The 14,731-nt window shown below is 42.2% G+C and overlaps 1 protein-coding gene across 2 annotated transcripts in view; it reads right to left on the bottom strand.

The window, feature by feature from the left end:
- Positions 1-11,930: 11,930 nt before the first annotated feature.
- The window catches only part of lrig3 (leucine-rich repeats and immunoglobulin-like domains 3), a 45,411-nt gene continuing 42,610 nt past the window's right edge, over positions 11,931-14,731 (bottom strand). For both annotated transcript variants that reach the window (XM_081712595.1, XM_027023008.3), the window contains exon 19: positions 11,931-14,679. In XM_081712595.1, the coding sequence (XP_081568721.1) occupies positions 14,423-14,679 (257 nt within the window). In that variant the 3' untranslated portion in view covers positions 11,931-14,422. The remainder of the gene's footprint in view (positions 14,680-14,731) is intronic.

Below are 14,731 nucleotides of genomic sequence, written 5' to 3' on the forward strand. Positions count from 1 at the left end.
ATATTTTCAATATTTATTTCAGGCCACAATTGCTTTATAAATGCAGCAGTACCTAAACACATAATCTGGTGTATACTGTGCTTCATGCTGTTTTGCAGATTATTTGAAATAGTCTACACATAAATCAAATAACCTTCTTTGTCAGTTGGTTTATATAGAAAAGGCACTATGGAAGATCTGGTCTCTTTATTGCCTCTAGACCCTAATTTCTGGAACTGAACAACTTCGTTCTTGGGTCACTGATCAAACAAGGGTAAGAGAACTTGATATAACAGCATATGAGTAATGCTTGTTCCACAACCAATCTGTGCATATGAAGTTCCACAATTTAAACAGAACTTGAGGGCTTCACTTGTAGGTTACAGATTTTAATTGGTCCTGATTTCAACTGCAGGACCCCTAAGTGCCATTTCAGTGTATCTGGAGTTCATCATCCATAATCATAATATCAAATGAAGAATAAAATGTTTTTAAATCACTCACTAATTCATCACTGAATCTGAAAATGTCCAGGATAAATCAAACCATGCTCTGTGGCTTGGCACAGTGTTCTGACTTATTCTGAAGTAATGCAAATAAAGCTCATTTTACTTCCACTGGACACAAACTCAACATTTTGTGAGATCTTATCTAAAGAAACCCAAGACAAACAACTGTGTCCACAGAGATAATGCACTTCTAGGAAAGATCATCACAGCACATTTGCAAAAGAGGGTTGAGTCACTTCAACTCATTAGCCACTCACAAGCTAATTAGACCAAACTAGATCATAGATTAGAGCAGAATTTTACTCTGGAAAGACTTGGACTTGGTACTAGAAAGCCTCTGTTTTAAACACTTTTTTTTTAGCAAGGCTCTGGCAGCCATATAAAGGAAAGAATTTGACAAAGGGAATTTCCATGCACAGTGCATGTATAACTTCCAAAGAAAAGAACATTTACACATGCAACTGGACAGCACTGAGCAATGATTTGAAAGCCATTTTGTTCACATAAATCACACACATACCCAACAGAAATGAGCTGACTCATGCAAACACATATGGTCAGACTAAACAAAAACAATACTGAATCTTCAGACTTCATAATCACTCTACTTGAACATTTACACTATGTACATTAAGACAAACTGATCTGAATTGTGTGCACCATTTAATTCAGAGTAAGTCCCGAGTAACAAATGCTTTATAACAAACTGCTGATTCATTGATTCATTGCTTATGGCAGAGTTTCATTGCTTATGGGAGAGAGGTGCTTTGCACTTTAAAAAAAAAAAAAAAATCCACACTGCTTTTGGAGCAGTTTGGTATGTTGAAGTCTGCAGAAATGAACACTTCTACAGTTCAGCGATTAGCTGCGAGGAGCTGTCTTTGCCTGGTTTAAGCATTTATCAAACCACCCCCACTCCTGCTCTTTACAGTCCCAGCCTCTTTAAAGCACACACCAGAAAACCACTTCTGATGGAAAATGCAGATGTTTGCAAGTTTGCTTCGTAAGTACATGGATCTGATTTGGGTGGAATTTCTTCTCAAAGACAAGAGGACTGAAAAGGAGAAAGAAAAAGGCAGACAGACAGGTCAGCATAGAAACAAACAAGAGGAAAGCTAATTTAGAAAAGAGAGAGAGAGGTATTTAGTTATACCTCTCATTCACTCATACAGTCACTCACTTACTCCTTTTCTGACTCACTCACTCCTCCCTCCATCCTTTCCTCCCAGGTGGTGTTTTTAACTGTGTTTCAGTGTGCTCTAGGCTCTGAGAGGTTTTTCCTGCTGCCTCACAGTGAAAGCCACAGTGAACGAGAGGCAGATACTCTGAGCAACACAGACCACATGGGAATAATGTTGTGGATCAAAAGAAAATATTTCAGATAATACTTACAAAAGCTTACTTTCAGGATGTTTGTGAAAGTGGATCTTTACAGCAAAAATCCACCCAATCTTTTATTTTCATTCTATATGAAGCCTAACATCATGGAATCCATTTTTTGTGACATTGCAATAACTGCAGGGTTTTACTCTACACTCTTCTTTTAAAGGTGCATTGCTGCTCTTTGTGGGTGTTATAACAATCAATCTGACTGCAGCGGAGTGATTAAAAATGGTTGTATGGCTACAATATGGCGAGCATGTGTGTTCGCGCCCTGGTAATTACAACACTTTGAAAGCCATGGAATCTGTCCTTTTGAAGTGTGGCTGTCTTTGTCCACTTTGAAGAGTCAGACGCCAAAAAGCCATCTGGGATGAAAGCAAAAGACACGAGTAGTGTAGAGTACTGAGACAATGTCTCTGGAGGAAAGAAAAATGTCTAAGTATGGGGCATCTCAGGGCATGCTCCTAAAATTCACATGAAACTCTTTTGCCCCAGAGTGATGTCATGTAAGAATTGGCAGGGTGGCTGCATAATGAAAGTTATGTGTTTGTCTGCAGTTTATGGACCATGCAAGTTTAATGGGGTCAGTGGGTGATGGTAGGGTCTGTACACATACTGTCACAAAGGGTTAGCATACTTTGCAAGAGAGAGAGAGAGAGAGAGAGAGAGAGAGAGAGAGAGAGAGAGAGAGAGAGAGAGAGAGGTATCTGTAAATAGATGATGATTCTTCATACTAAACCTTTGCCTAGGACATTGTGTACGCAAAATTCCTAATTTATGTATTTTCCTTTTGTGGTGTCAGACATGGATTACCTATACAACATTACCTGGTCATTTGTTATAAAGGGATATCTCACTTAGTTAATACAAGCAAAGTACCATCATCTTTCAGAGCTTAGCCATAAGAGGGTTAGCACTAGTACACGCAGCTTTATGCATACATGCAGCATTATGCAAACTGGTATTTGTATCTAAGGTTTTGGATTCACCTTGTGATTGTATTTATTGGTAAGGAACTACAGGCTTAATCTGAAGTTACCAAGTCACATGACAAGTTCTTTGCTATCTGTTTTTGCTTGATTATATACTGTCTAGACAAATTATTAAATTGCCTAATAATAAATTGTCACGGTTGGTCAGCCAGCTAGCAGGAGGGACACGCCCACTCCTGCTAGGGATCACACCCCGTACCTGCCCCGCTCACAATCGCTGGAGTACTAATTGAATTCACCTGTTGGTTAATCATGATATGCTTATTTAAACCCACAGATCCAAAGAGATGTGGCTGCACATTAGCGGACCTAAGATGCCAGTCTCATCTGATAACCGCCTCACTCATAGAGAACAACTGTTTGAGTTTTGTTTAGTGTTTCCATCGCTAAATACATATGGATAATAAAGAGCACTTTGTTGCAACCCCACCTCTATCTTTTTTCATGCCGCAAACGTCACAGAATGTGCAGCCGCCTGGAAGCGAGGTGAATAGCCCTGACTGGGCTCAACTGCTGGCTGCTCAGATGGCGGCAATGGAGTAACAGAAGCAGGAGATTGGGGATATATGCTTGCTTGTCCTGAACCTCGGGCAGGTTGTTAATTGCCTGGCTATGAGTCTGGAGCAATGAGCAACTCCTCCCGTTACCCCACCTGTACCGAAGGGGATAAAATGCCTGATCGCTACCCCCAAGATGTACAGCGGAGACCCAGAAGGATGTAAGGGCTTTGTTGAACAGTGTGAGCTTTTTTTGGATATCAACCCTGACTGCCCGACCACGCCAAGGTCGCTTTTGTAATCTCCCGGCTCATGTGGAAAGCCTGTACCTGGGGAGCTGCTCTCGTTACCAATGCTTCCCAGCTTATGAACAGTTATTCCAGTTTTATTCAAGAACTCAAAGCTGTGTTTTTTCATTCATGTCAGGGGCATCTTTGTGGGCACACCTTGCTACGACTGAGGCAAGGAATCCGTACCGTGGCAGATTACGCCATGGAATTCCGGATGCTAGCTGCGGGAGCTCGTTGGAACGAGCCCACCTTGGTAGATGCGTTTGTCAATGGACTAAGGGCATATCTACAGGTCGAACTGGCGTGTAAGCAGGAGGCCACCTCGCTGAATGAGGTGGTCCGTCTGGCTATCACTTATGACCGTCTCCTACAGGAGCGACGCCAGCAATTCCCCCGGGGGCGACAACAGCGAGAGACTGGACCAGCGGTGGTGAAAACGGAAGCTCCGGTGGAGCCTATGCAACTAGGTGTGGCCAGGGTAAAAGGCAAGCCGGGGAACTGAGGGAAGAGCTGCAATTCGGTGAGTGGTTGAAAGTGGTACATCTGGGTCATTGACTCTCTACGTTGGCAATGGTTGACTCTGGTACAGTGGGCAATGTCATGGACTGGGGGTTCGCCAAGAGGTTGGGAATAAGAGCCATTACCCTTTCCACTCCGTTAAGCATGCAAGCGCTCGACAGGGGACCCGTGGGGTCGGGGTTCATAACACATATTACTCCTGGTGTTCTCCTCAAGACTGAGGAGGAATGTGGAGCGTGTTGCTTTTTACCTCCTTCCTTCCCTCTCTCATCTGATTATGCTATGGCTAGAGGCACACAATCCCCACATGCAGTGGACAGAGAATCGTGTCCTTGAGTGGGTGGTCGCCTGCGAGGGCAAATGCCTATCCCACAAGATGGTGTCTCTGGAGTCCACGTCCACTGAGAGTCCTGAAGTCAAAAACGACCTCACTGGGAGCCAGGAATACAGAGACCTGGTGCTGGTATTTAGCCCCTCGAGAGCCACACAGCGGCCTTCACATCGGGATTGGGACTGCACCATCATGCCGAAGGAAGGCACAGTTCCTCCCCGATGTAGGAACGAGCGATAGGGCAATACATCAAGGAGGCCCTCCAGCAAGGTTTCATCTGAACCTCCACCTCCCAGGCATCCGTAAGTGTCTTCTTTGTAAGAAGAAGGACAGAGGGTTGAGGCCTTATGTAGACTATCGGGGACTCAATGAACTGTTGGTGCTATATCTGTACCCCCTCCCCCTTGTCCCCGCAGCGCTCGAGCAATTAAGGGGACCCGGATATTCACAAAGTTGGACCTCCACAGTACATACAACCTCAACCGGAGCAAGGAGAGCGATGAGTGGAAAACCGCCTTCAGTACAGCCTCAGGACTTTATGAATACTTGGTGCTTCTGTATGGTCTAGCCACTGCCCCTTCTGTCTTCTAGGCCTATATCAATGAGGTCCTACTGGAATACTTGGGTAGCTCTGTCGTCGCATATATAGACGACATCCTGGTCTATTCCTCTGCCTGGGGCCAACATGTGCATGACGTATGGGCTGTCCTCTGCACTTTCCTGCAGAACCCCCTCTATTGCAAACTGGAGAAATGCGAGTTCCATCACAAAGAGGTGAGTTCCCTGGGTTATATAATCTGCAAGGGCAGTGTACGCATGCAACCATGCAAGGTAGAAGCAGTAAAGGGCTGGCCTAGACAGCAAACTCGCAGGGAGCTACAGCGCTTCCTGGGATTTGCTAACTTTTCTCGTCGTTTTATTAAATCCTTTAGAACAGCGGCTAGACTTCTTACAGACCTACTCTGTGGAATAACCAAAAGGCTAAGATGGGGACCCGAGGCAGAGAGGTTCTTCTCAGAGCTGAAGGAAGCCTTCTCTACCACCTTGGTACTGCAGCAGCCGGACCTGGAAAAGCATTTCGTGGTGGGGGTAGACGCGTTGGACATAGGGGTAAGCGCGATACTAACCCAACACAAGGACAAAGCAGAGCAGCTAAAACCAGTTGCCTATTTCTCAAAAAACTAAGCCCTGCGGAGAGGAACTATGGTGTGGGAGACTCCTCGCCATGAAACTAGCATTTGAGGAGTGAAGGCACTGGTTAGAGGGAGCATGACACCCCTTTTTGGTCATCACTGACCACAACCGCAAGGAGGCTCAATTCCAGGCAAGCCCGGTGGTCGCTTTTTTTCGCTAGGTTTAACTTTCACGTTACTTATAGGCCAGGAGAGAGGAACGTGAGTGTGGACATGCTCTCTTGGAAACACCACACAGAAGCCCAGTCTACCAGCATGGAGCCAGTACTTTCACCCACGTGTTTCCTGGAAACACTGAGCTGGGACCTGGACCGACAGGTAAAGGCAGCAAATCTGCATCTGCACTGCCTGCTAAACCACCTCTTTGTCCCACTCTGCCTCTGTCAAGCCCTTATCACGTGGGCACACACCTCCATCTGGACAAGCCACCCAGGAGTAACCCATATGGTGCAGCTACTGAGTGCTCGCTACTGGTGGCCAGTCATGCACAAGGACATAGTAAGGCATGTGGCGTCTTGCGCCAAGTGTGCCTGCAGCAAGATCCCTCACACACCACCTGCTGGTAAGCTGCCGCCACTACCCACAACGATAAGACCCTGGTCTCACCTGGCTATTGACTTTATCACTGACTTACCTGTGTCCAAGGGCAACTCCAAAACCAGTCTTTTTAGCCACACAGATCTGACACATCATGTGACTCTCTGCTGCATCTAAAAGGTCAGACGTACATAGACAAAGTTCTGTACGTCCAATGTCAGTATGTTCACAGCAGCTAAAACTCATCCCATCAATCCTTGAGAGGTTGAGCCTCTTAAACCTTTACTTGTGATGACATATGTAATGTTTGATGTACTTCATAAAGATGCTTATTATTATTATTACTATTATTATTATTTATTTTGCTGTTATTTAACATATAACATTTAGGAGTAATTATGTCTCTATTAAACATTTCAGTCTCTGACCTAAAAAAAAGTACATATAAAAGTGCAGAATCTCTGACAAACCCATGCAATTTCCACTGTGGCCTGGTTTTGCCTTGTCTCTGTCCACCTGCACTTTGAGCGCCAGATTTGGTAACAATTATTGGCCCCCGGAAAGCAAACATTACAAAGCCATTAGAATAATGATAGTCTTTCAGTGTAAGATTGATGTCTCCTCTGCAGGCTCTCTTTCTCTCTCTCTCTCTCTCTCTCTCTCTCTCTCTCTCTCTTGCTCTCTCTTTCTCACTCTCAATCCCATCATGTGTAACTGCTTCAGCCCTTTGGAAATCTACAGTCCCATGGTTGCCTGCCAACCCCTTGTTCTCACAACTATTCCAAGAGCACATCTAGTTGAAATTAGTAGCATTCATGGTTAGTCAATGGCCTTGTTTCACATGCAAATTCAGAGAAATTTATAAACTAATGTACACACAGACGTACAGAATGAATAACTCTCTGCCCCCTCTCAATTAACTTTGCTATGCCTGCAGTTTCTCTTTCATTTGTAGTTAACATTTCTTATCATGAGGTGGCACTGAGGAGTCCTTTTGAAAGGATGATCTTATTTATTGTTCTGAAACCAAGCCTTCTCAGTGAGCCAAGACATTATCTAACACAGTGATGGAGCCTGAGCTGCTCACTCTCGCCTTCCAGAGCATCTGGAAAATGTTAGAAAATCTTTGTTATGAAAAAGAGTGTGATGGCAACCTAAATTACCAGCACATTGAGACTTTCTTTACTGTGAAACTAGCTAGTCTGCTTTTGCTTACATGGTGGTAATGTGGATCTAAGAAGAGAAGTGGAACAATATGCAGGATCAAGATTCATAGGAGGGTCTGAATATATGATATGACTTATTACTAGAAACATTATTAGTGTAAAGCTGATTCACATACAGAGAAAATGTAATACAGTATGAGACTTATTAAAACTAGACTGTAGTTCTATTCTGGGTGGGCTGCCTGCATTTTCAAGGACCAAACTAACTATAGTTTTGGCTTGGACTGAAAGTACCAGATCCAGCTTGCTAACAGAATTCAGCTTGGCTATATCCATCTATCAGCACTGGGACATTTCTGCAAAGGATACAAATCCACCTGGACTTGGCTATTGAAAGCTTTAGGAGTGCCATTTTTTACACTCTTGTCTCCTTGAAGAGAGACTTGGGGAATCCCCTATACCTCTATAATAGAATGAGAACGCTTACAGGCTACAGTCGTCTCTGTGGAGCTGTGTCTGAGTGGGGAAACAGAGAACCAGCACTTAATTCCAGATGCTTATGTTGTTTTGCTCTGCTGTACTGGCCAGTGAAGAAGTGTGTGTGCAGGATGTGAGTGCAAGATATGTATGCTGGGAGTGTGTGCAGGATGTGTGTGCAGGACATGTGTGTAGGCTGTGTGTGCAGGGAAGCAAGCAAAAGCCTGTACATGACGCTATTAACACAATAATTTCAACGACAGGGAAAATACATGCACTCCACTAGCCTCAGCTAAAGAGGAAATACAAATACACACGCATACACTAACTACACTAACTCTCACACACACACACACACACACGCTGTAAGGGCTCCACATTTTCATGGTGATTTCACAGTATTATGCAGATCTTGATTACCTGAAGAAGTCTTTTTAGAACCGATGTTCTCACAAAGTACCAGACTCCCCCAGATTATAGCATGTCTGCATCTGGTAGTGAAAGATTTTACAGCATTACATTTTACTTGAAAGCATATTATAAATGTATTGTTTCACAAACCATAGCTTGAGAACACAACAGTATTTATAGCAATTTATTTTTGATTATTTATTTATGAAGTTAAGGTTATGGTTATTGTCGAGTACCAATATTACACATTAAACCATATCCCCATATCACAGATAGGCACCAGTGCAGCCACTCTTAGAGCTGTGCTGCTGCTAACGAGTTCTGGAATTATATTAACCTAGATGCAAACTGTACTGCCAAGGTTTCATAACTTAGCCCATTTATTTGAATAACTGCAGGTGCTTTGTATTCATGTCACATATGGAGAAGGCCCATGGTTGCAGCTCAGAGCAGGACTGCTTTTCCTTGGTTATTGCACAGCAACACATACATTTACTTACCATAGTGGAAATAACTAAACTTTCAGTGGGTTATTACACTTGCTCAGTTAGTAAGGTGTCACTTCTGGTATGGTTCATTCTTTATTATATACTGAGATTGGAACTGTATAATTTGATTTGTATAACAGTTTGAATTAGCATACCTTACTAAATTAGAACACTTTCCCAACACTTCAGTTGAGAGCTCTCAGAATATGAATTAACAATATGTAATTGGCCCTTCATCTGTCATGGCTTTCCCTAAGGTCTGTCTCTTTCTCTCTCTCTCTCTCTCTCTCTCTCTCTCTCTCTCTCTCTCTCTCTCTCTCTCTCTCTCTCTCTCTCTATTTCTCTCTTGCTTCCTGTCTTGCTTTCTCCTCTCTCTCCCCACATACAGTCAAAGAATGTTAAGAAGTCACAATGCAAGTGTCCCTGACCCAGAGAACAGAAACCACCTGGAGTTAAACTAAACAAGCAAGACCACCTTTCTGCTCTCCTTGCCCCCCACCACCCCTCTGCATTGTATCCCCCGAGAGTGCGCCTTTTACAACTTTGAATCTGTCCAGACCCATCATTTCAGAAAGCCTGAACAACCAACTTTAACCACGTAATTGGTGATTTGTTCAGGGATTTTCTTTTTGGTGTAGTTTTTGGCCTCTTCATTTGTCAGCCTAAACAATATACCGTTAGGATCTCAATATTAGTGTACATCACTGATCAGTACTTGTCTCTAAATGATAGAATGCAGTGGTGTAGTAGACGTTTCAAAGTGACAAAAAAAACCAAAACATGATCCAATTCTTATCAGCAGGATCACCTACTGTGGCTTCATGTCGGCTCATGCCGTGTTTGTAATGTTTATTAATCTTTGAAGAATAATTTTCCCTAGCAAAGCCAACCATCTCACCTCAGGATTTTGAGCAGCCATTCTTGCAGTCTCTTCCCCTGTAAAAAAAACAAACAAAAAAACACCACCACCACTACCACTGCCACCAAAAACCCCTGCTTCCTTGTAAACTCCACAATGCTGTTGTAAAGGATGAAAACACCTTTAACCATGTCTGAGGTTGTCAACCCAGGTGCAGTGCACCAGCATAACCTGCAGCTCTCAACTCTTTGCCTACATCAATCCAAACCTTTCAACTCCCACGCCTACACAAAGAAAACAATGCCTGTGAAAACTGGCAACTGGAAACAAGACATAAAAAAATGTAGGAAAGTGTCTTGGAAATGGCTAGATAGACATGTTAGCCTATAGGGCAAGGCAGATGTGGGTCAAGGTAGTCTGAGACAATGAGAGATGCAGTATGTCTGTGGGAGGAAAGAAACTTAAGACTGTTCAGTGGCAATCTGCATGTGGGCTAAAGAACGTATCAGTGTTCTGTTGTTTTCAAGCATGACAGAGATAAAGGTGCAGGTGTAAGTGGCTAACCTTGCTCAATATGTTAATATGCTAGTTCTCTGTGAAAGAGGCCATTTGTAGTTTACAATTAAGTTCTGTTTGAGGCCTATTTGATCTTGATCTTGTTTATCTGTTTTGAAACATACTAGCCATCTCTATATTGTGTAGTATTTTAGTGTTTCAGTTTGCAGTGAGGAATGCATATCTGATATTGTTCATTCCACTGTATCAAAAAATGCTGTCGATCTTGAAAGACCTAAATATAAGAGCTTTTTCTTCAAGAAACAACCAGTTGCAACTCCACCTCTATGCTCTGAATGCTCAGCTAACATCAGCTACATGTGATCTATGAGATCAGATAGACAAGTCAGAATTTAGACATAATTATTATCTAACACCCCAACTCCAGTCCAAACAAACATTAGAAACAACATTAAGTCACTGTTGGCTGTTTCTTTTTCACTGGAATGGGTGAATATGGTGGCTAATGCTGTCATTAAGCCAGAGAGGATATTTTAAAAAGTAGAAACAAGAAGAAGTAAGAAATAGAAAGAGTAGAGCAATAAATCAACAGTGAGCTAATGCTAGTTTTATAGATATTCATAATTGGCCTATGGCAATAGCTCATCTTAAACAATTTAAATGTCTGGTTTCAGAGCCAAACAAAATACAATTACTGAATACATAGGGTTTTTATAGCTCTAATATGGCCATCCAGATTGCCAGCTAGTCCAAGTTTTTTTTTTTTTTTTTAGACACCTGAACCAGGTAACCTCATCATCCATTAGTCAGCCATCTTCTTTAGTGTGTTCCAGCCTGACTCCATTGATGGACATCATGCCAATGTCACTGCAAATAGTTGAAACAGTATAATGCTACTATTTTTAAACAACTCCAACTACTACAAGAGATAATATGTACCCTGTGATGAAGAAAGGACAAAAAACGACCCCCCCCCCCAAAAAAAACAAAAAAACAAAAAACAACCCCCTGAAAAACCCACACTACAGTATATGTGTATTAATACTTCTGGCTGTGATGATCCCATACAATTGGGCAGATTCATAGGAATCTGGTGGTGGAACAACACATGACTTCTCTGTTGAAAAAGATCTGATGTAATGGCTATACTTCAAGCTCAAGTCAGAAACCATACAGCAGACAAAGGTTTATTGTGTACCAGCTGATTTTTTAAATTTATTTTCATATTTAATAATTTAATATTCATATGTGTTTATTCTAATCATGTTATTGAGTTAAAATAAAGATGTGTTTTCAGTTCAATTATCTAGAAATTAGTCAAATAACAAAAGAAGGCAATGATAGACCTATTGATAGTGTTAGATTATATTGGTGTTTTGTTATTTTTGACATTCCCATCTGTGTTAACATGGCTAGCATATTAGTTGTCCTAAAAAAAAGTCAGAACCTTCCCTCTAATTTTTTTACTCTTTTATTAGTCAGTAAGAGATGAGTTGGGTAAGGAGGAGGAAGAATGTTATTGTGGAACTTTTGTCAGAGAGCCAGTTGCCTAGGCAGAGCCAGTCATGATTTATTGCAACATCTGCAAGATTGGGTGGTTGGGGGGGGGGGGGGGGGGGAACCCCAGCATATCTGCTTTTAATCTCACAAGCCCCCACGGCTCTCTAGGAGAGACAAAGGAAAGTATGGAATGACTTAAGGCAAAAGGGAATAAATGGGGGAAAGAAGGTGAGAGGTAAAACTGTACACACTTCAGCGAGGATAATGATTCTGATTAAGAAGATACAAGCATGAGATTTTTAATAAGGGATACCTTAATCATGTTCCCCCCTTTTCAAACATCAAACATTTTCAGACATATTATCCTGATACTGTACATGGTAGCTTGTATAAACTGGACACATTCCCTTGAATATTTTTTAGGGTATCTAAACAAAGAGAGCAAAAAATCCATCAGGGTGCCCCAGGCCATCTCTTACCATGAGTCTTCTGTGTCCATGTCTCCACATCTGGTAACAATGAGGGCAAATTAGCTATGAAATTCAGAGTGTCCGTAAGATAAGACTCAGGCATGTCAAATTCATTTTCTCTGCTTAATCAGAAGGGCAGATAGGAGTCAGTCTATTCAACAGGCTCCAGGTCACAGCCTGGGCTTAATCTGCATAAACGGCAGTCCTTGCAAGCTTGAGATCTGACTCTGGACCAGCAAGGTTCAGTGGAACGCCAGACACTGGTGGTCCGAGAAATAGTCGATTTCCTGTCTAGTTTTACTGGAGCCAGAATCAAAGAGAGGAAATTGTTATGGAATTCGGGTTGTACTTTTCTCTTACATTTGTGGAAACTTTCTGTTGGCTATTGTTAAAGCAAGACACTCTTCAGCCCTGAAACTATTTGATTAGCACACATCAGAACTGTTTTTGAGCATTTTTAACATAAATTGTCTCTTGCATGCGAAACAGTAAAAGTGAATGTTATATCAAAAGAAGATGTTATATCTGAAGGGTACATTCAAATACACACGCATTTTGGCAGAAAACATTGTCCAGCCATGACATCTTTTGGAAAAAAGCCACAAGTCACGCTTTGCTTGACTATCCCACAGTAAAATACAGTATATTAGATTATTGCAAATTCCCAGAAGCTTATGATCTTAATGAGCGAAAACCTATCTATCTCAATTTGGCTAGTCTTCTAACCAAATGTATCTACATGCTATTGACTGTTAAAGATTAACTCTTTGTCTGAACAAGCGGCCTTTGGGGACAGGACATCATTTTGATCTTCATTTCATCGCCTTGTACTTGCCAGCTGTGCTCCAGGTGTTGGGCTTGATGTGCGACTCCCCCAGAGCATGCTCCTCCTGGGCTCTCTTCAAAAACTCTGGCAAAGCTTCCAACACACCCATTCCTCTGGGCAGTGGAGGGTTTACTGCCTAATTAACAGGAGGAATGCTGGGTAGTTGCTGTCGCAAAATTGGACTGGAGGACGAGGTTCATAAAGCTTGGTTAAGCACACCTTTTTCAAAAATCCTGCTATAAAATGCACCTAATGCTGCTAATCTAACTTGGCCAGACTGAAAATATACTCTCATATATATATATATATATATATATATATATATATATATATATATAAAAAGCACTGATCACCGAAGCACTGAGCACCAACATATAGCACATACAGAAGCAGGTGAAAGATGGTAAAACCCTACATTAACATCCATACACAGTTAAAACTATTTAACATGTGTTGTTGCCAAGTTAGGGGTGGTGGGGGCTGAACAGGGGAATTTTTGGTCATTTTTGGTGGTCTGTGGCAGTACTTGGAGAAGTCAACTTCTACAGCCCCTGTTCCAACACCAAAACCAAACAAAGGTGTGCCAAGCAGTGCCATGCTGTCCTTAACAACGGCCAAACACTGGGTGGTGCTCTGTGGACCAAGTTGATTTTGGGAACAGTCCGCTAAGGCAGACTTTTCCAGAGATGTCTAGAAGGGTGAACTTTCCCTCTCTAAACTGCTTTATGACTTTTACAGAAACATCAGTCTATTTGCATTTTAGGTTTGAAAAAAAGGCCAGAATAAGGTCCACTGTGTAGCAGCACATGGCACAATGTTTTATTATCATATGTGCAAAAGGGTGCATTACTTGTAGCAAAGAGCATATGAATGGATAACTGAATAAACTCACAAACAGAACTGTGTCAAACTTGGCAAGCTAACAAAAGGTTTTGTATTGGTTAACTTGAATAGCTCCTTTGCCTGAGCAAGGTCTTGGGTGGAAAAAACTAGTGGAAGCAAATCTAAGTGAAGTCCTAAAATGTCACCATCCATATTATTGCTTGAAACAGTGCCCAAGAGCTATTGTGCTGTAACTTGCAAACATTGCACAGGATCACAAAGGAATCTTTGTAGGGAAGAGGTGGACCAGCCATTATGAGTCCCTCATGTTTGTGGAGTATTTGACTCAACTCTGTTCATGACAGCTTTATACCAAAAAGAAGGCAAATAATGGATTCTGTTTACACAGTTAATTTACAAAATATAATAAACTTTATAAACTGTATATATTTAATATCTTTTTTGTACAAAAGTAACAAAGGCTATATGTTTCTTTTTAAAACAGTCCCAGTTGCTTTGAATGATATCTCATTCCACCTTTTACATTCAAACCAATGCGCACAAGGAGCGTCCTCTCTGAGGTAGAATTCCTTTTCTTTTAGTCCTCCTCTTTAATGAATAAAACGGAGAGCAAAATCTTGTTCTGGCTCCACTGTGCTACGTGCATGGCTGAGAACTGAGGTGCTTTTCTGAGGCCCCACTGCTGTCGAAGGGCTGCTTGAACTCACTGCCATCCAGGTCGGCTGTGGTGTGCCGGGAGAATGGACAAGAAGCAGAATCCTCCTCACGGTCGGAGTCTGTGTCGAGGGCCACATTCAGATTTTCACAGAGGACCTCTTCGTTGCGAGGAACTACAGTGCAAAGGCCACCATACGCCTCTCTCTGAGGCCTCCATGGAGCTTTACCAAATGTGCCTGAGAGAGAGTCGCAAAATTACTCAGGGTTCATGAATCACACCACTGAGCA

This window comes from Electrophorus electricus, chromosome 4, assembly GCF_041902795.1.
Source record: "Electrophorus electricus isolate QZ-2024a chromosome 4, ASM4190279v1, whole genome shotgun sequence".
In the NCBI taxonomy this organism is placed as follows: domain Eukaryota; kingdom Metazoa; phylum Chordata; class Actinopteri; order Gymnotiformes; family Gymnotidae; genus Electrophorus; species Electrophorus electricus.